At 37.4% G+C, this 22636-nt stretch overlaps 1 protein-coding gene across 7 annotated transcripts in view; it reads left to right on the top strand.

Annotated features, from left to right (window-relative positions):
- Positions 1-22636, top strand: part of LOC306875449 (receptor-type tyrosine-protein phosphatase S-like) — a 208696-nt gene that overhangs the window by 117570 nt on the left and 68490 nt on the right. For 6 of the 7 annotated variants that reach the window (XM_079426008.1, XM_079426012.1, XM_079426010.1 and 3 more), the window contains 2 exons: positions 1970-2158; positions 17636-17746. In XM_079426008.1, the coding sequence (XP_079282134.1) occupies positions 1970-2158; positions 17636-17746 (300 nt within the window). Of the gene's footprint in view, positions 1-1969; positions 2159-17635; positions 17747-18390; positions 19791-22636 lie in introns of those variants that run through there. The other variant, XM_079426013.1, reaches the window with a different exon arrangement.

Below are 22636 nucleotides of genomic sequence, written 5' to 3'. Positions count from 1 at the left end.
CCAGCCAACACTGAATAATTGAACATGGAAATGAAAGGTCACTGCACAAAACATTGGCTCAAATCCTTTCTCTTGGTGTCAAGGCCCGTGTAAAAACAACAGTTTCCGGTACTAGGTGCACTACTTGGGTTTCTTGTAATGTCATGAGCCTTGGCACACCTTTGTGACTCTCAGAGGGTTCGAAGGATGTGACCTTCACACTTCGAGCCTGACCAGTGCCCACTGGCATGGTCTACGGTGTCTGCTTTCTCTGCCAGCATGTGAGTCACATCAGGTCAAAGAAGTGAGAGGTTTTCCCTCCGCCTTATCCGTCATTGTCTTTACAACAGATCCAATGAAGAGCGTGAAGGCTTGTGTTGGCCTGCAACAGCAGGCATCAGCCACACTGGATGCTGTTGAAGAGCAAGAGGGCTGAATTGTCAAAATCTATTGTGTGTGTGTGTATCTATGTGTCAGCTGTCTCTTCGAATTGACTCAGTGCCGTAAACAACTATGGAGGAACAGGGGGTGAAATGTCACCAGTGCTTGCCCCGATTAAATGGCTCTGTCGCTAGAGATGTAGCCTCGGATCTGTAAGACTCAAATGATATGTATGACGGTGTGAGCAACAGCTCAGTGTGTGCTTTGCTATGATAATGTTTGATTATCCCTCAGCAAGTCCCCTGGAGGGTCCCTGAAGGGAAACAGGCCCTAGCCAAACCCGACTTGGCTACTTGCTCATTCCAGGCCTAGTTTGTTCATCCAGAAACTTGCTTCTTAGCAACTTTTGAGTAGGTTATTAGTATCTGAATATCCACTGGTCACCTTTAAACTTCTATATGTTCACCCCAACAGAGAGCCTACTTGTTTATTCCAGGCCAAGTTAGTTCTTCCAGAAACTTGCTTCGTAGCAACTTTCGAGTAGGTTATTGCCATCTACATATCTACTGCTCATCTTTAAACTATATCAGGGGTTTCCTAAACTATATCAGGGGATTAGCACTAGTCCTAATTAAACACACCTAAACCAGCTAATCAGGGTCTTACCTAGGCACACTAGAAACTTCCAAGCAGGTGTGTTGAGGCAAGTTGGAGCTTAACTCTGCAGGACACTATATGTTCACCCCAACAGAGGGCCTACTTGTTCATTCTGGGCCAAGTTGGTTTTTCCAGAAGCTTAGCTTAGTAGAAACTTTCAAGTTGGTTATCATCATCTGAATATTCACTGCTTGTCTTTAAACTTCTCTAAAAGTGATTTCGCACTGGAAGAACCTTTACATAGTTTATTTTTTTGGTCTGTTCGTACCACAGGAACTAGGAACGTAATGTTTAGTGGAACTAAATTAGCTCCTACTTAAGAGTAGGGTCTAAAACACTTCTATATGAACTACCAGCTGATTGACCAAATGCATACGAAACACCGGCTACCCAGCATTTTTAAAAAGCCATGTAAAACTATTTACTCCACGAACATGAAAAACAGCAATAATAACAGTATGTCTGCAGCATTGATCTTTTCTCAGCCTCGATGATAACATTGCAATTTTGCATAGGAGATTTCGTCAGATTTTCGTGCTCTTTCAGTTGCGCAAACTGTGCATATACATAACATCTCCATTGTCATGAAACCCACGACACACAACAAAAACAGCTCCGAACATTGCATCCTCCATTCACAGGTTTTTGATGTTTGTAAATGCTGTGAATAAAGAGACGTCGCTGCCGGTCGCTTCAGAGTTCCTGCTGCTGGTACGAATGCAACCAGGAAAACGGCCAGAGGGAGAAATTGGTTCTCTAGGACCCTAATGACCCTGCTGGCTAGTTCCTAGAACTGCGCTTAAGTTAAGATCTCCCCTACAGTGGGCCTACTTGCTTATTCTAGGCTAAGTTGGTTCTTCCAGAAACTTGCTTAGTAGGATCTTTTGAGTATGTATCTGGTATCTAATGGTCCACTGCTTGCCTCTAAACTTCGCTATGTTCTCTCCTACAGAGGACCTACTTCCTGCTGGCTTCCCCAACATCGACATGGGCCCACAGCTGAAGGTGGTGGAGCGCACGCGCACGGCTACCATGCTTTGCGCTGCCAGTGGTAACCCCGACCCGGAAATCACCTGGTTCAAAGACTTCCTTCCCATCGACCCCAGCACAAGTAACGGGCGGATCAAACAGCTCAGATCGGGTAAGACGAAGGGATGCGCTTAAGCCCTACTGCTAATGTTCTTCTGCTTCTGTATCAGTGATTGTAGGTACCCTGCGCTCTTCCAAAACAACCACCCACAGAGTTAGTTGATAGGGAAGCTGAAATGGAAAGATAATGACTTTTAATGAACTGTGTCAGAGGAGCTTAGTCCAGATTTTGTGGCAAGCGTATGATTAATGTCTGGTTTAGGCTAATGAAACTTTATTGAAAGACCCAGTAAAACAGTCTAATTATATATCTCATTAAGTCTAGCGCTCCAGTCGCCCCAAGGCCACCGTTGTGGGTCAGTGATTCGTCAGCAACAGAGAAAAGAAAAATCTATCGGGTTGCATTTGTTTCGGAGCTGTTGATGTAAATCAGTATGGGCAGCAGATACTCGGCTGGCAACCCTTGACCTGAGCTCGCTTACCCAGAGTTTCCCTTTTCACGATCCATCATGGCATTTTCAAAATAAAGTTTCAGATTCAAGCAAAGTGGTTTGGTGGTGAGCGGCTACATCTGCTCTCGCTTATGCTAGACTTGAGTGCTTTGTTTTGCACCGTGTTAATGGACGACCCAGACTCGCCGAGGGGGTATCACAGGCCTCTGTGATGCCGTTGGCAGTGGTACAGGAACACAAATGCCTTTGACTTCTCTAGTTGAGGACAAGAAGCCAGATTATTGTGCAGCGTGTTGGGCCTTTCCCAAACAGTCAGTCCTTTTAGCTTCCATTAGCGATGTCACTAGCCGCAAGGTTAGCGTTCATAGCTCATTTAGCAAGCTAATTTCTCTGCCCTGCTGACAGACGTACAGATTAATCAGACAAATTTAAGAGACTTTGGGAATGTGTATTTCTGAAAATGCTCATGTTAGCCTACAGTTTGACGAAGCAGCGCTAAAAGTTTAGCGACCTGTCCTCCCTCTGTCTGTGTTTTTGTCACCGTGTGAGTGGGTCGTACATGTTGTTGTTCCTCGCTCTCCGTTGTCTTGTTTGTGACGTCTCTGTCTCTGTTTCAACTAAAGCAGGTTTCTAGCGGCATTTCCGCATTCACATGCACAACATTGACTAGCTCTCGATAATTAACGTACTACTAATTAGACAAACTAAATTCAGTATGCACAGCATACAGCGTGTACAAATGAGCTATAATCATGGTCTTAATTCAATTTGTGTGTTAGTGACTTATCTAAATGCTTTTAGTAGTATTTGTTTGGTGCGTCTAATTGGTAATTAAATATGCCAACGTTTTCTAAATCTCTCACGATGGTAATGAATTTCTTAAGGCAAGAATTGTTTTACCAAGGGCAATTAGTTTGCCTGTTTTCACACACTATATATAAGTCTGATTCTAACTAGACATAACATATTAGTTGTGATAAAAAAGTTTTCAAACTCTAAAACTCACCAAACTTGTCAAGAACATGTTCAAGTAGTTTTTCACTGCAGAGAAGCAAATTAAATGAAGAGATATGTCTTAAATTATATTACTTATTACTTGTTTATAAATTTAATATTAAGTATTTATGATTGAAGTTTTTTTATTTATTGTACTTGCGCTGATCTTTAATTTCTGCTTCTTTATATTAAATATTTTATTTATAATTATTTCAGTTAATTGTCTTAAATTAATCAAATTCATCAATTATGCAATAAAAATTGTTATAAAATAAGTGTTCTTTTTAAATGTATTAAAACATTTGAATTATTTTACATTTAATATATATTAAATTTTGTGTTGTCAAATGATTAATCGAATATAAGAATATAAATATATACATGTTTATGCATGTAAATATTTTCAAAATTTATACTGTGTATTTATATATACATAAATATTCACGGTACACACACATGTTATGTAAACAAATTATATATTAATAATATCATTAAAATATTATTTCGAGATAAGTTTAAATGTGTTGTACTTGTATTGAACTCTAATTTGTGCTTATTTCAATTAAATATTTAATTTGTGGTATTTAAATAATTTGTTTTTACAGTAAATTAAACTATTAAAATCATTACAAATAATTAAAATGATGAAATAATTTTGATAATGAGAATTCGGAGACGGAGTGGTGCTTCCCTCCTTATTCATTTAGATGTTTAGATGAAACCTGGATATGTTCTTGACCGGTTTTGTGAGATTCCCTCATAATCTAGCCTCAAATATCATTAAACGTGCTCATAATAAGTCTGTCGTCCTGCAAAGGGGTCTTCCGCACTAAACTCTCTTGATTTCAGGGTGTGCGACTGCAGTGAACGCGACCCTAAAATGTGCTGTTTTGTTCTTCCTTTCTGCTTCTTTTTCTGTGTGTTATCATTTCCAGAAGCGATTGGTAAGTGTCTCAGTGAGCGCGCAAGCTTCCTCGTGTCCCTGAAGCAGATGGCATTTTAACTTGGTTTTAAAATGCATGTACTCCCCTCTCCTTTCCCTTGAACGTCTGTCTGTACCCTCCATATTTCTTTCTCTTCTCCTTGCCCACTAACATGAAACGATTCCCTGTTTCTCTCGAGCCTTAGAGGATGACACACTGCAGAAAGCGTGCGCGCGTACGTGCGTGTGTGTGTGTGTGGGGGGGGGTTTACTAGTGTTCTCCGTTCACATGCAGCTCTCGAGCTCTCCAGAGAATCCACAAATATTCAGATGCTTATAAAACAGAAGAAGAAGAGATTAGGGTTTCAGAAGCTCCAGCCAGACGTTTGCGGTTACACCCTCGCTCGGCTCCATCACAATCACATATCTATCATCTGAGCAGGAGCCGCTGGGGCCTTGGAGCCTCACGGCCCAGCCTGAGATACTCAGAGCAAACACGCATCCTCCTTACCGCATGTGCTCGACAGGTGAAGTCAACATCAAACACCTTCAGAAGACACTTTACTTCTGTAATGTAGGGAATCCGTTCGAGGCTATTCTAAACTATTCTTTTAAATATATTAAATGCATAATGATAATTATAAGAATTATTATTATTATTCAAATTTCCTTTTATTACATGTATATCTGAACAATAACAATATTTTTTTTACGTATGTTTTATATTATTATTTGGATATAACATATATGTATTTAACTATTTTTCTGGTCTCATATGTTTATTTGGCTATTATTAACATTATCCTGTATCCTCATAAAGGCTGAGCTTCAGGTCTTTTAGCAGGTTTTTAGTCTGGACGTCCAGCTTAGACTAGTTGAAGTGTGTTTTTGTGTATTCAGGAGGTAAAAGCGTTGACGGGACGTTTCTTCGCTCCTCCGTCCTGGAGGGATTTACGCTGATGAGAAAAAGGCCTGTAGCTGAGCCTCCTGCGTTCCTGTTTGTATCTCCGTCCCAAAGAGAAACTGATCTCTTTAGTTTCCAAACCAGGGGCCCGGAGCCTTTTTTCTTGAAGAAAACACGATCTGGTGTTCTTTTGAATGAGCCAAAATTCACCGTCCTGATGTTTGGGATAAAAATCAGTGAGAGAGGCAATCAATTTTCAAATGATTTGATTTAAAAGATATATATTCATATTTTTTATATACATATATTTAATAAATGCGTATGTTTTATATTATATTCAGATATCTAGTTAATAAAATTAACTTCTAGTTAATAAAATAACCTAACAATAATTTATTCATTTGATTTTAATGTTATAATAAATTATAATTTAATTTATCATAAGCAAATATTATAATTAAATTGTTTAATATAAATTTATATTAATGTTTATTTATTCATATATTAATATAAATCATATTAATCAGTAATTATATATTGTAAGTATAGATATAAATGTGAATATTTCATTTATAATAACATCATTTATGTTAATTTCTATAATATATTATTATTTATTTATGGGTCAATAACAATATTTTAATTAAGTAACTATATATAAGCATGTATTTGTCAAATTGATTTAGATTTCTTTTAAATATTCAAATATTGTTATAATTTCTAAAATGTTTAGTATACATTTATACATTAAAATAATTGTGTATTGCTTATGAATATTTTAGTACTGTTAATTATATGAATTATAAATTATAAATACAGACATAAATTTGAATATTTAATTTATTAAAATAATTAAGATGCGTATGTAATTATATTATATAATTATTTTATTTAATAAAAATTCAACAATAGCCATAACGTACACTTCCAGTATAGTGTTGATTTTTTTACTTTAATATTTGTTTACACGTTATTGTAATGTTATTAATAAAATAAGACTGGCATTTCGATCTCTGCTTGTGTTTTTATTATAGCTTTTTTAATGCACACATAGACAGTTGCATCTCATTCGTCAGTGATGGGACATCTGTGCCTAGATGAGCCGTTTTTAAGGTCACTGCTGCCCAAGCGTGTGGCGCGGAGCCGGACTCGCTCTAAACCACGCAGATGGATGAAGACGCGGCCAGATTGTCTTCCCACTCCTTATAAACCGCGAAAGTCTGGGAGCTTCTTTGAGCAGTCTCCACTTGACGTTTGTGTGTTTGCGAACCTCTAACCTTTGACCTTTATCCTTTAACCTTTAACCTCACCTAACCAGTTCTTTCCGAAGCTAACCGTGACTTTGTCTCTAGCTGGAGCTAAACCAGCGAATTCTGCTGCCCTGATACTAACGCCCCGATCCCTCCTCAACTCCTAAAATGTACATAAACTACTCTAAACCAGGAATATTTTGCCTGCTTGTGGAAACAATGTTGACTGTGAGCCTCAAAACGCACGTGTAGCGTCAATTATTCAGCGCGAAATTCACTCATTCCTGTTGTTAGGAGGCTCTTCAGTATAAAAACTGCATGAATCCGCTTATTTACACTCGGCTTCTTGTATTTTGTTAGTCAAGGCACAGTGTTATTCTAGTTATTATTTTAATTCCATTTAAATATTTTTTTTTTCCTTTACTGTACAGCCTAGCAAAATGAAATTCAAGCAATAAAATAAAAATAAAACGAATAAATATTGATAGTAATTGTATGAATTAATTATATGCTATAAGAATTAGTAATTGACTTTATTTTAAGTGTTATATTAAATAATTTGTATATAATTTACGCAGTTTATTAATATTATTTAAAAAATGGCAAATTAAGTTAAGAATTGAAAAACAATACAAGGCACTATATTAAAGTATCATTTTATTTAAAACCAATTATTTTATTATAGTGTGTATGAAAAAAGTATTATTATTATTATTATATATTGTTGATATATAGATAACATAATATAGTCATTAGTATGAAAACTACATAAACTCTTTTATTTACACTTTTATTGTATTTTGTTCAAGGCACAGAATTATTCTATTCAAATTTATTTTATATAATGTATATTAATTAATTGTTTTTTATTGTGCAATTTATGAAGAGTAATTAAACAGTATTATTTTTCATTGAAGTAAATTCTAGCAATATTATAAAGTAAAACGTTACAATTAATGATGTACTATATTAAAAAATTATTTGAATCATATTTATATCAATTAATTTTTAGTATGTATAATTTTATATATAATGTTAGTATATTATACATTTTGTATTTAATTCATGTAATACTGTATTATTATTATAGAAATTGTGAAATAAACTTAAATACAATTAAAGCAATGTATAGAAATGTATAAATTAATTTTATTTAAAATGAAAGTTTATTATAGGTTGTATGAAAAAAATAATTCTAGATTTGTATAATTGTTATTATTATATATGATGCATTGCTGTTAGGAGGGTCATTATTATAAACTGAAGTAAATAGTAGATGGAAGCTCTTTTATCTTTCTCTGTTGGTCGAAGCATGCCGTTATATCCAGGCCTGATGTGAGCGGTAAAACAAGAATACTGTGTAAACGTGCGCTTGAGGAGTTCATATGAAGCAGGCAAAATATCCTTCACGCTCGGCGATGACCTTCATGCTACTGCTGGACAAAGAGCTCAGCGAGAGACACGATTCCAGCGCTCGTGCCCTGTGAGCCTTCAACACAGGAACATATCAGTTTACTTAGGAATAGTACTCTACTATAGTCACTATACTCAGCAGTCTAGTAGTTAAAGGGATAATTCACCCAAAAATGAAAATTCTGTCATTAATTATTCACCCTCATGTCGATTCAAACCCGTAAGACCTTCGTTCATCTTCAGAACACAAATTAAGATATTTTTGATGAGATCCGAGAGCTCTCTGACCCCCTCATGGACAGTAAGGGTCCTAACATGATCAAGGCTCAGAAACGTAGCAAGGAGATCGTTAAAATAATCCATGTGACATCAGTGGTTCAAACGTAACTTTACAAAAGCTACGAGAATTATTAATTTTCATGAGATCCGAGAGCTCTCTGACTCTCCATAGACAACAATGATATTACCACGAGCAAGGCTCAGAAAAGTAGCAAGGAGATCGTTAAAATAATCCATGTGATATCAGTGGTTCAAACGTAACTTTACAAAAGCTACGAGAATAGATTTTGTGCGCAAAGAAAAAAACAAAAAACAACTTTATTCAGCAATTCGTCTCCTCCGCGTCACCCTATAGCGCAGTTTTGGAGAATATCACATAAACAACGTATGCAATGTATGTAGGCGGATATATTGTTTACGTTCAGATCAAAGTGTAAATGACGCAAACATGTATCTGCATACAGTGCTGTCGACAGAATAGCATACGTTGTTTGCGTTGTTTGCATGTGATACTCTCCAAAATGACGGGGGGTTTTTTTGTTTTGTTTTGTTTGCGCACAAAAATGATTATAAAATTAGAATTGAACCACTGATGTCACATGGATTTTTTTTTTTACCGATGTCCATGCTACATTTCTGAGCCTTGATCGTGCAAGGATCCTTGCTGTCTGTGGAGGACCAGAAAGTTGAATTCCGAAGATGAACGAAGGTCTTATGGGTTTGGAACGACATGAGGGCGAGTAATTAATGACACAATTAACCCTTTAATGCTAACCATTACTGGATATCTAAAAAAAAAAGTTAAAATAAATAAAACTAAGCAATATATATTTAATAGAGTATTATATGAATTCATAATTTTAGTTTACATTTTTATACTTATTTTTTATGTTTATTTATAATGTATCGTTATTCTATTTATAAATAATTAACTGCTTTTAAATATTTACAAAGAAATTATAACTTATTATTATAAAATTATAATTATCGTCAACTACTTCATTTTTTAATAGTTATATTAAAACTATTATAATATTTTTTTTATATATATATATATATATATATATATATATATATATATATATATATATATATATATATATATATATATATATATATATAACTACTTTGTTTTTTTTAAATAAATCAATCTTTTTTTAGTGTCGTTAGCATTTTACAGACTGATCAGATTGTAAGCGTTTAGGAAGTGGAGAAAAAAGATGAAGCTCTGCATCCAGCACTGGAAGGTCTTTAACCTCTACTAAATCTGTGGTGATGATGATGATGATCTCAAACTAAACTAACCAGTACATGAGGAGACTCATAACCTCACATTAACCGTCAACTAAACTGATGTGTGTTTCGTTTTGTGTCTTTTTCCAGAGAGTACTCCCATCCGAGGTAAGACAGCACTATAAACACAACTAACCTTAAGCTAACCGCTAACTAATGACTCCAGAACAGCTCAGACGGGGCCGGCTCTCCTCCTCCTCTTCTTCCAGATTTCATTCTGTGTCTGTGTGTGTTTGTGTGTGTTTGTGTCTGTGTGTGTTTAATGTCAGTGTTGGGAGTCAGACAGGTGTCGGGTTGCTGTTTACCTTCGTCTGTGACATTTGCGCTCGGCCGCGCGGTTCACGCTAATGACGACGCTGCTTTCCTCTCAGTCCTGATCTCATCTCCAATGCCATCGCTAACATTACAACAAACGATAAGCAATAGTTTGTCAAATTCAGCCACACTTTCCATCTCAGATGTGTGGTTTGGAGGTGATATCAGGACTGATGTTCGGAGGAGTCGCTCCTGATCTAGATCCTTGTTCATCATTATATCTGAAGACTATCTAATGTCTCTAACTTCAATAAAGTGCCTTTTTTTCACAGCGAGCAGGTAGGTACACATCACAACATTTGATTTTACATTAATATTGTGGGTGAACGAAGGGTTAACAACTACTCTTCAAAAGTTAATTCTCAATAACAATTTTGCACTGCTTTTAATTTTGTATGGTCTTTTTCTTTGTTCAGATGTTGGTCAATTTTGTATGTTTACTGGTGCCTACATTGATTGAGATTGTTTACATTCATCTAAAGTAGTTATATAAACATTGCGATACGTGTCATGATTCAATATGCACTGCAGTATAATCATTGGATCGCAAGTCAATGTGATGATATATTTATATATAAACTTATTTTTTTCATAATTCGTTTTGTATTTCATATATTCATATATACGCACAATTTTTATAAAGTAGAATTTATAATGTTATGTAATATATAATGTTTATACATATGTATCTATGTATATGTATGTTCAAATTTAGTTTCATAAATGTAATTCATTTTGTATGGTATATGATGTATTATTTATAATTTGTGTATATTTTACATTTTCAATATTTTATATTATCAATCAGAATAAATCAGAAATCAATAAATCAGAATACATTTGTTAGCACATTAGTACAGCAGCTAGTAAAGTTTCCAGCCTAGAAGCTCTTTCTTAGATTACACACACCAACGTGCGTATTTATAATGCAAAAACGCAGCACATTAATCATTTTGCTGCTCGCTAAACTGAACGTGACTTATAACGCAACATTTGCATAATGGGATTAGTGATCCAAGACAGAGCTCTCGCCCAGGGCGGCTTCTGCAAACTCAGGCCCGGTCAGGGCTAAATGTGCTGGAGCAGGACAGTTACGATGTGCTTTCGGGCTACATTACAGCACGCGCGCTCTGATTGGTTAGCGACTCGGTCGCGTGTTTGCATGTGCTGCGTAAACGTTATCTTATCTCATGTCGGTTTAGTCTGCTTGAGTTTTGACCTGTGCACCGCTAAATGCCCGTTCGATGTGTGCACACGTCATTGGCGTTTTTATGCGAGCGCTACAAGCCAACAGATGGAAGCTGACAACAATTGCATTACATATCACCCCCTTGATGATGCTCTCGCATTTAATGACCTTGGTGTGTGCCAGTACACAAACACACGAGTCCTGCAGTCATTGCACACCAGCTTTTTAAAACAAAAGTCAATTTTTTGCACATTTTTTCACATTCCCTTTTTGCATATATTTAGAGGTTTATTTGACATGAAATACAAGGGAGGATATATTTAGAATAAAAATGGTATTGAAAACTACACATTATACACCATATGTTTCCGGCTTTAGTTTAAACAGTAAAATATAAAGTAAAATACTGTTGTATGTTGACATTTCAAAAATACCTTGAGTATCTTTTTTTAAGTATTTTTTATTTGATTTCAGGTAAAAATAAAATACATAAAACAAGATAAATGTCCTTGGAACAACACTGCATTAGATATTTAGACTTGTTTTCATAAATTATATCTTGATTTAAGTATGCGACATTATATATTAAAACTTATTTTCTTATACTATATCTTGATTTATATGTGTATTTAAGATGCAATTTTATAAAAACACCCCTTTAATATCTTATGCAAGAAATGAGTCTAAATTTTGGCAATATAGTTACAGTACATCTAAAGTAAAACTGTTATTTGGGCATATTTAATTCAGTTTCATTTGATGTTGTCTTAACTTTTGGTGGATCAGTCTAAAAAATATATAATAATTTCTGGGTCATTAGTTGCACTGAAAAATGGAGGATCAACTAAAAGTGCATTGCATTGCGGGATGCAGTATATAATCCATTGTGCTTTGCAAATCTAGCAGCCATCACGATATTCTAAGCATACAAAAAAAGTATGCATACTAAATTCGGCTAGCAGCCCAAGTCTTCACCTCTCTCTCCTAATCAGTTCCACCCATTCAGGAAAAACAAAAACAAGAATATGGTCGATTCCACAAACAAAAATCAATCATGCCCTGGCATTGCCCACTAATTGAATTACCCAAATGGGACTGTAGGTGCTGGAAAAAGTGTGTGTGAGTTGAAGATGGTCAGGTTTATTTTGGTTGAGAGCTGTTACCAAGCCTAATCAAGCATGCCGAGAGCAGTCACGTGCACACGGCCTCTAATAGACAGCTGCATGGTAGCGTTGGTCACGGTTCACGGCTCCCCTCGCCTCCACACCTGGCTGCCACGCTCCACGCCCCAGCAGAGCTGCCACCTGACACGGCCTCCACTTAACAGACAGCCCAGCCTGTTTTCCCCCATGATCCGGGATTGGATGGATGACGGGAGATGACAAGACTTCATCTCCCGAGGCCATCGCTAAAGTCCGAACCGGTCACAGGTCAACGGTTACCCCGTGTCCGTCAGTCACGAGCGCATGCCAACTCCGGCTGTTCATGACAAAAACACTTAATGGCCAGTTTAAAGGACACGGGTCGCATTGACATCTAAGCATTGGAGAATTCCCAAAAAATACTTTCCGCAATCCAGCAGAAGTATTGGGGCCAGTTTTACTAAACAGGGCAAATTAGCGCGAGAGCGCAATTCCAAAACAGCGCTGATTGGTGTAGAATTTTCTGTGGGTGATTTACTAACAATGTGCAAATTAAAGAACACAGATGCAACATCTCATTTACATGTCGACCAACGCAATATACCAAGCACAGCACAAATTAGCGTAATCGCAAATAAAGAAATAAAGAAACCACAGTATGTTAAAAAGAACCGGAGGCCAAAAAATTAAGGGTTGTGATTGAGCTGGTATTGCGTGACTCCTAGTTGAGGGTTCCAAGACGTCTTTTATTTCCTGAAGCAAATTCAAAATAACATGGCTTGGCAAACGATATGTTCGGATTATGTGTTCTTCTGGCATTCAAAATTAATAAATCCTCTCCCTTCTACCACACGCTCTTAGTTCTCTGCGGTGCCTCCTCCTAGCAACAACAATTGCAGCCATCTCAAGCGCAAAATAGTTTGCGCAAAGACATGCTTTTTGGGGGGAGTTAAATAATGGTGCAAATACCAGTAATTTGATAGTAATTTAAATCTCGTTGTGAGATTCATTTGAATACTCTCCTCCCATGAATTTTGAGTCAGAAATGGAAACTCCTACAAATGCATATTCAATCAGGTCAGACACAAATATAACTGTGTCCACGCCTTTTCAGCACTAATTCATCACTGCGTATCTTTAGTAAATCCTGACAGTACAATTTTAAGACCAAAAGACGTGCTGGCTGTTAGTAAAACTGGCCCTAGGTCATCAGTAGACTGGAGAGCTAAAAACAGAATAGCTGTCACTTACCAGGACCTTACACATCCTTATTTGATTATGCTAATTTTCTCCACCAAAAAAACTCCACCAAATTCTGTAGATTTCCACCCCCCTAAATTGGCTTACACACAGTATACTCTGAAAGCATTTGAATGCGCTAATGTATTCGTTATTGTTCAGCTTCAGATAATAGTTCATAGCTAGAGGGCTCATGTCAGCTAGCTTGGTTGCGTCTTGGCACGGATATTCAGAAAATGACTTCCACTTGCCTATTATCATAAAGGGTATTGTGCGGCGTTATGATTCTTTGAGCTTGACACTATTGGTTAAAGTAAGATAACAGCTTGTTTTGTTGCTAGCGGTGCCACTAACGGAAGACTACACCGGCAGCCTCAAAGACGCAACTGGCAGGATGAATAATGGAAATTTGAAATGTAATTATACATAAAAGATAATGATTGAAAACATTCTCAGGCTGAGCGAAAGGGAGATTTGAGGGAAAAGTGAGAGGGATCAAAGACGTTTTCTGACAACATAGACAGGGAATGATTTTCTTGTTGCTGTTGTTGTTGTTAAATACCCCTCTTTCTTGGTGAGCATGGGACTATTTGGGAGAAAAGCACAAAATGGGATGGCAGTAAAGGCTAGGACAGTAAAGGTACACAGAAACCTTAAAAATGTTTATGCTAACTTTTCCTCTCTGTACCAATGAACAGTAAAGACAAAGATAGATTTGAGGAACACTGTCTACTAGGAACACTGTCATTCCCTTTACAGATTATAAATTCTCAGTCAGTTTATCCAAACCCAAGTGGAAATGGGGATGGGGGAAAAAAAACGCAGCTGCAAATATGTAATGAAGTCAGTGGGGAATCGTCAGTCGGCTGAATAGCAAGCAGGAGTACCCAAAATAGTCCGGTTCAGGCAGGAAGAAGCTCTGAGAAAATTAGCTTGCTTTGGAGCCGCTGGGAATTAATTTGTATTTAATGAATTTGGATATGCTATGTTTCTTGCTAAGATTTCCTCAATGACATTACTCAATCATTAGCTAACTGTTCATAGAACAGGGCATCACAACCCCAGCGAAGACGGGGAGAATTCAGAGCTCCCCGAGAGCTCCGCGCACCACTGTGGCATGGTTTATTTATCAGCCCCCGCTCCAATAACATTAAAATTCGTGCCTGTTTTCTGCAGTCGGAGGCTCCAGAATCGACAGGAGAAGGAGGCCGAATGCCTGGTGGAGATTTCCACCAGATTTTCCGTCGGCATCACGTAGCACAGGTTGTTCGCGAGCGGTTCCCTTTCAGCTGCGCACCTGAGGAGACTTTAAAATGCTCTCCAAGCCCACCTGCTATCGCCCAGCCGCCCGCTGCGCCAATGTGCACATCAAACGATCCATGTACGAGCACACACACTCTAGAAACCACCTTCCATTTCTGTCTCTCCCTGCCACGCCTCTACACTCCCTGATCCCATCATGCTGTTGATCCGCGAGCAGGTATGAGTCATCGACCCAGAAGCCAGAATCTCGTTGGCACACAGAATGTTCCACAGGATGCAGACTGTGCACTTAAACCGCAGCGTGAGTCCCTGCTGTTGATGTCCCGCCACTGCATGTGGCAGTAGCCGAAGGTTGATGTCTTCGTTCAGCCAGAATGAATGTCTCTCCAGGAGAGATGGCCGTATTGATGCTACCTGTCGAAATGCAGTGGTAGAGTACTGAAAGACCGATAAAGAAGAATTGGGGTGGGGCGGCTTAGTGGGTAAAGCACCAGTGGTAATGGAACGGTCGTTGGATCCAGAAACTTAGTATTTCTAGTCACCTCAATCGCAGTTGCTCAGGTGGTACATTTAGGCCTACATTCTGCTGCTTTTGCTTCAAGCAAACTCTGTTGTTGCAATGCATCACAGGAACCATGGGAAAGTGTGCTTAATGCTGTTAAGGGCCCTCAAAACAATTGATCACATATAGTATAATATAATGACAATGTTGCTTGCCTGAAATGTTTTCACAGGCAGTTGAAATGCCTCTTATGGAGTTTGAACTAGGAGGGTTGGGTTTAGTGATTTAGACTCTAAAAAAATTAGTCCCTGTTGGTAACTACAGCTTTATAGTTTGCAAAAATCACACTTCCCCATCTACGGCGAAAAATACAGTAGTTGCTAACTTGCTGAAGCTACAATCACCAATGCTGTTAAGAACCCTCAAAACATATGATCACATGTAGTATAATCAAATGTTGCTTGTAGTGTTGTTTTTGGCGGTCTGTTTTCATTTTAGTTTTAGTCTAGTCTTTGTGTGAAGCTGTCATTTTAGTTTCTATTAGTTTTAGTCACGTTCATACTCTTTTTAGTCTAGTCAAGTTTCAGTCAATTAAAAGTCTGAGCATTTTAGTCTTATTTTAGTCAGAATTATCCATGACTATTTTCGTCTAGTTTTAGTCGATGAAAACTGATGACATTTAGTCTAGTTTTCGTCAATGAAAATTGTATTTTAGTCTCTTTTTAGTAATACAATTCTATTTAACCCAGCCAATATAGTATAAGTACCTAGACGAAACCAAAATTTTCTTTTAGCCAAACCCATTTCAAACAAGGTTATCTGATTATATTATTGTTACCTTATAGACTCAAGAATACATCCATTCCAGACACGGAAGACACTCTGATTTGAATTTACAACATTTATTTTACCAACCAAACATGTTAGAAGTACACACACACATCTCCCAAAGACGAACCCCGGCTGGCCGGCCATCGGTCCCTTTTTCTGTGTCAGACTTAACTTTGTTGTCGTCTTCTAAATAATGGCACGAGTGGGGCTTGAGGAAGTGACGTCGCCTGCGTCTGCGCAGTGCGACCTGATGCAGACCCTGAAGTGAGACACAGGAAACAGAAATACTGCAAAATAATAATAATAACGTGACTACACGAGACAAAATAATGTTATACCGTTTCGTCTCATTTTGGTCAACGAAAATGAAGAGACATTTTAGCATAGTTTTTATTTTGTAAATCACATTGTCTCGTTTTTATTCGTCAACAATATTGCATTATACATTTAATTATAGTCATCGTCACATGACCAGCATTTACGTTGCGTCTCGTCTCGTTTCCGTCACGTGATAAAGGTTCATTGACGAGGATATTTAGTCATAATTTTCGTTGACGAAAGCAACAATAGTTGCTTGCAAAAAATGTTTTAGAACTTGGGGGTTTGGTTTTGGTTATTTTTCCTCGGGAAATTAGCCACTGTTGGTACCTACAGCATTTTGGTGGCAATACTTGATAGCCCTCAAAAGTACAGCTAGAAATACAGGAAGGCTGACTTTCTGTTGCTACTTATTGAACCCAACCCCTTCTTCAAACCCTATGACCTTAACCCCTATAGCCCTTAATCCAAGTCCTTACCATTTGAGTCAGAGCTTTAGAAAGTTCTGATAGAACTCAAACTCTCAAACTGCATGTATTTCGGCATACGTGGCAATGACCTTTGTTATGACCCACCCTTGGGCATAATATGGAGGAATATCTAGTGTTTATCATGCACTGCAAATAGCTGTTCTCAGTCCTGTGGTATGCACTGACATGAGTATTACTACACCTCTTGGGGGACCGAAAGAAATAATTCATGCTGTGGGATTTAAGTGTTGTGCTAAGCTTCAGCCCTGTGCAGCACATTTCGACATGAACTAATGGATGTTCAGCTCACAGCTCACTCTTGACCCTCACCAACTTTCCCCCCTTTGGGACCGACAGTGGTTTATCTCCTTCGACTCCACACCCTGATACTTCCCAGCACGCTGATTGATGCGATCCAGCACTCCTGCAAACACCATAACATTGCTGCTAGTTCTTTTCCGTTCGCGTTTGACAGGATGCATTCAGACATATTTAGATCAGTCTAATTTTTCTTGCCTTGAGTGTAGAACTGCTCAGATTTAACACAGTGAGTTAGCGTTAAAAGACGAAGTTGGCTTTCAAACGGGAAAGGCCTTTGAGCAATTTATGAGGATACAATGTTGCACCAAACATACAAAATAAAATGGTTTCTGACAGTCTCGTTACTTTCAAACTTCTAATACTTTGCTGTCTTCTCCCTCTCTCTGTCTTTCATCCCTTTCTTTGGGGTGTAATTTTTTTGCTCTCCCAGGTGCTCTGCAGATAGAAAACACTGAGGAAACCGACCAGGGGAAGTACGAGTGTGTGGCGTCTAACGTGGAAGGCGTCCGATACTCTTCCCCTGCCAACCTGTATGTGCGAGGTAGGGAGCAACCTGGCCATGGAGCCCATCGAAAACAAGCAATTAGAGATGCACAACTGGTCACATGACCTGTTGTATATAAACTAATAGATTCTTTACACTAAAGCACATATTGCAGTAACAAAATATGCTAATTTTCGATACTTAATGGATAGTTTTCAGTCTTCTCTTTGATGGGCGGAAACTTGGGTCATACAGGTATGTTGTCTAATCAAGTTTTCAGGTTGAAGAAGATGATGGTAAGTTTTGATTTTGATTGGCCGATGCAATGAACCAATCAAAATTCTAATCTCATTCCCTCCAAAAAGGTAAATTGTTGCAAAGTAAACAATATGCATGTTGCTTATCACAAGTGTATACATTCAAAATGTAAAGTGCTAACAAGTAATTCCTAAATCAAAAAAAATGTACGACCTGTCTTGTTTCAGTGATTATTATTATAGTGGAAGGACTGTTTTAAGGCATTGCATTAGCACAGACGACTCTTGCCACTAACCTTAAGAGGAGTTGAATCTCCAGGATGATGATTTTAATGAATCGAGGCAGATGCATTTTGCGCATGTATTATTTATTTAATGCATATTAAAAAAGACAGCGTATGGGATGGGTTTTACCCACTGTGTACCAAATAACTTTGTTCCGGATAAATTATTCACCGCCCATTATAAAATGGGTCAGAGAGTTGTCTTTTCATTATTATAGTTATTATTGATGTCCCACTAGAGAAGATGCAGACACTCCATCTCAAAACGACAGTTTCAATGAAATTTCTGTCATGTACTCACGTCAGTCCAAAGCAGTCTGACTTTTGTTCTTCAGTAGAATGCTAATGATGAGATTTCAACCTTAGACTTTATTTACTTTCATTGAATGGACAAAAATGTTGTCTTTTGTGTTCTACAGAGGAACAAATTAAGGTTTGGATCAACATAAAGATGAGTAAATGATAGAATGATCACTTTGAGCTGAATAATTCATTTATTAATTCATTTACAAATTATAAATGCATAGTTGCGGCTATAAATGTGATATCATAAATGATTGACTGTTGGTGTGATTTAGCAATTACCACCAATAAAGAAATAATCCACAAGAGGCCTTACTTTTACAGTGACATTACCACGGTAAGGGTATTTTAGGCACATTATGCCTTATAGCACCTCTTAACCATGGTAAAGTCAGTGTAAAACTATGACCTTATGTGGATTATTGCAATTTTACTCTGTATTTAAGGATTTTAGTCATACAATTTTAATAGACGTTAGATGTTCAGTTACATTTGATCTGATGTCTAGTGACATTTCAGTAATTGGCCGACTGGAGATTTCTGAAATCCATTCAAATTACCACGGCGATAATTAATTCAACATAGGTATGCTAATGTCTCACTGATTATGCACATACTGCATTAAGACAGTATCCCGTCTCCTTTTGTTTTGTTTTCAAAGCTTAATAATTGGGTACAATCAAATGTTTTTTGTTCTAGAGTTAACGGCACTTGAAATTAGCAGCTATGATGGAGGAAACAACTCAGCGGTTTATACGAGCGAAACTGCATTTACGTGTCGCATAATAGCACGACGCCTTTAGAATCGGTTGTCTTGATTGTAGCTGCTAACTTTAATGCTAATTATGTGGGTTTTTATTTGTACGGTCGGTTTGATTTGGTTTGCACTTTGGGTTGTTTCATTGATTTCTGTTTTTGTGTCTTTGTTTTGTTTCTGTAATTAAAGCCACAGCGGCAGCTCTTCAGGTGGCTAAAGACCTTGTAATTTTGCATTGTTATAACATGCTTGAATAGACGCCAGTGGCCGAACGCAACCACTGGGGTGAATCAAACTGTTTGGGTCAAAGGAGGTTAACGCGACAGACATGTCGCATGTCACGCAAGAAATAATCAGGCGACATCAGCCAGAGAAAATGTAGCAGCTAAAAGCCTTGAGGTGGCCTTTTTTACTCTCTCTGTGTTTCCCCTATTTTTCTCTTCTCCTCATGTCATTGTGTTCTGCATCAACCCCTTTACATCCCTCAGAGCTTCGAGAAGGTTGGTGTGTTTTTTCTTTTTTCACTTTTTTTAACCCACATTAAAAACGCAAAATCAACATGTATTAAAACCTTAACCTTGACTGATCTATTGGAAGGATCATTGGCGATTAGGAGTTTAAAATTAAGCTGCTAAATAACTTTAAAATTCTGAGAGATTTGTTTTAATTGCATAAACTAGTAGTAACTAACCCGCTAATTCGGGTTCGTTTTCCTTTTTACGTTTAAGTTTGCATTGTGGGGCCTTTTCTCGTTTGCATTCTTCAGTATTGCTTTTGCCCAAAGAAAATGCTTATGCTGTCATGGAAATCTCGCATTTGAAAGTAAACCACAGCCTGATGCATGATGGGAGAATGTAACTGCGCTTGCATGCCTCGAGACGCAATTCCTTTAGCTGTCATGCTTTATTGCATTCCTGTATTTTTGTGAGGTTTATTATTTTCTTTGTTTTTCTCCAAAACGAGATTTGTTGGCGACTCATTCAGTCTGTTCCTTGTGTTGTGGTGTTTGTGTGATGTACACCCTTAGTTTTGTTCATTTTCGACTCCCTTTCTGTTCTAGTTTCTGGTTTGTTAGATGTGGTTTGTGTTTCTGTGCTCTGTCATCTCTTGTAGGCTCTTTGTGCGGACAGTTTTCCTGCCATCTTCTCAATTACAAAGCCGTTCTTGCACACAAAAGCTTGCAAATTCACTTCTGCTAATTAGTTTTTTGTGCCACATGGCTCATTGGCAGATATAATGATCTCCGCACTTCATGTGCCCCCCCCCCCCCAGAAAACAGGCTTTATTTCAGCTGCAACAAGCTAGCGATATTTGCTCGTGATGACTGACTGCCTCTTGCCCTTTCGCAGTCTGCAGGCTCAATCAAATCAGGATTTATCATCCACCTGAGTCCTCGTTGCCAGCGTACATCTGAAGCGCTTCTTACATCACTGCGACGTGCTGTATTAAAACCCCCAAATTGGACCAGAACAAAAAGCGGGTGCTTTGTTTAGGAGTCTCTCTATGCTAATCCTTCGCTAATGCAGCTGAGCGCAGTAATTGCACGCTTGTTTCATGCGCATATTGAAGTCCCGTCGGCCTTTTGGCTTTAGGTAATTTAGTTTTACGTGTTGGTTGCATGTAGAGCTTTAGCAGCATTTTTATGCTCGTCCACACACTTTTGAGGAGATTTTCAGAAAAGTTGTCTTGTTTTATAAGCAAAAATATCTAAACATACTTAAATACATTCAAAATTCTCTGTTAGATAAAAATTGAGATAATATCTTAATTTAAAAATCTTTTTTTTTTTTACTTTTCTGATTCAAATTCATTTTTTTAAGCAAAAAACTTGAAACAATGTCTCCAAGTTAACATTCAACTTTTAATTTAAATAAAAATTTGATTGTAAATAAAATATACATATCTTGAAGTTGTTTTCTTGTGCCTTTGCAAGAAATTCGTTTTTCTTACCCTATTTAAATAAAAACTAAATATTATTATTTTAATATTATGCCTTAAAGTTTAATTTAACTCATTTTTTAATTTTAAATGTTTAAATTTCAACTACTTTTTTGTCTAAATAGCATTTTTCTTATCTTGTAAAGCATAAAATGTACAATTACATTATATTATATTATATATATATATATATATATATATATATATATATATATATAACATAATTTATTTAAATATATAAATTAAATTTATTAAAGAATAGTGGAATTGCAACCACTATTCTTTAGTGGTTGCAATTCATTAATTGTAATAAATCAGGTGGAAAGCTCACATTAAGTCTGATAAGTTTGTCCAGTCGTGCAGATATCTCATCGCTCTCCCCAGTGTAGTGATGTTGGAAATGGCTGTTTGTCTGTCTGTCAGGGATAATGACATGGAGCAAGAGCCTCTGCTTCACTTGGCTAATGCTACCGTGTTGCTGGCTCCATATTATCTCGTGATGTCTGAGACTAAATGGCTCTCTGAATTATTCAGTTTTTACAGACACTGTGTTGTTGGGAGGGGGGCGACCCCACATGAATTGAGGGTATAAATAATGAAGTGCGCTTTGCCGCTACTCTGTCTCTCAGGGTCTGGCATTTATTGACAGAGCTTTATTTTTCATATCCGGCTGTTCCCACTGTGATATCTGTGCCCCCTTTACCCAGATAGCTTGTTACTGTCACCTAGCATGTAGATAGTGTAACAGACTAAGCGTATCAGCGTTCCCTAGCTGCATGCCAGAAATAATAAAAATACATTTTAAACGTAAAAGAAATGCTAGTGGCTAGCATGCTTTAGCTTGAAAATGAGACCAGCAAAACATTTTCTGTGGAAATGTTTCATTTGCACAGAGAATATTTGCAAGCTAGAGTGTGTTAGTCACTAGAATTGCATATTTTGAAACCATATGCCATTTTTCTAATGTGCTACAAAAAACAAAATTGCAATTCCGTACGCAACTTTAATGGCTAGCCACTCTTTTCAAATTTCTCTCGATATTTTTTGACTAGATCTTCTTGTTAGCTGTCTACCTTAGGCATGGAAGTTAATTGCCTCCGTATGGCAAAAATCCCCCTCTGAGCCTCGACTTATCTGGCTCTCTTCTATTTCACGCCGAATTAATAACAGAAATTATGATTCTTCTTGTTTCAATGAAGTCGTTAATCTTTCATTGTTGCTGCCTGACAATGAAGCTCTCAACCATTCCGCCATTTAACTCCACATAATGCCAAAATGTTAAGGATTCAAGATCCCAGAATGTTTCCAGGGCATTATTAATAGTAATTAGTCCCCGAGACGAGGAAATGAGACCTCACAGGTCCACTCTGAGATGCTGGAAGACTGAGCTGCAATGAATGCAATTCTA

Source organism: Barbus barbus (genome assembly GCF_936440315.1).
Source record: "Barbus barbus genome assembly, chromosome: 9".
NCBI classification, from domain to species: domain Eukaryota; kingdom Metazoa; phylum Chordata; class Actinopteri; order Cypriniformes; family Cyprinidae; genus Barbus; species Barbus barbus.
This window is presented reverse-complemented; position numbering and strand designations above follow the sequence as displayed.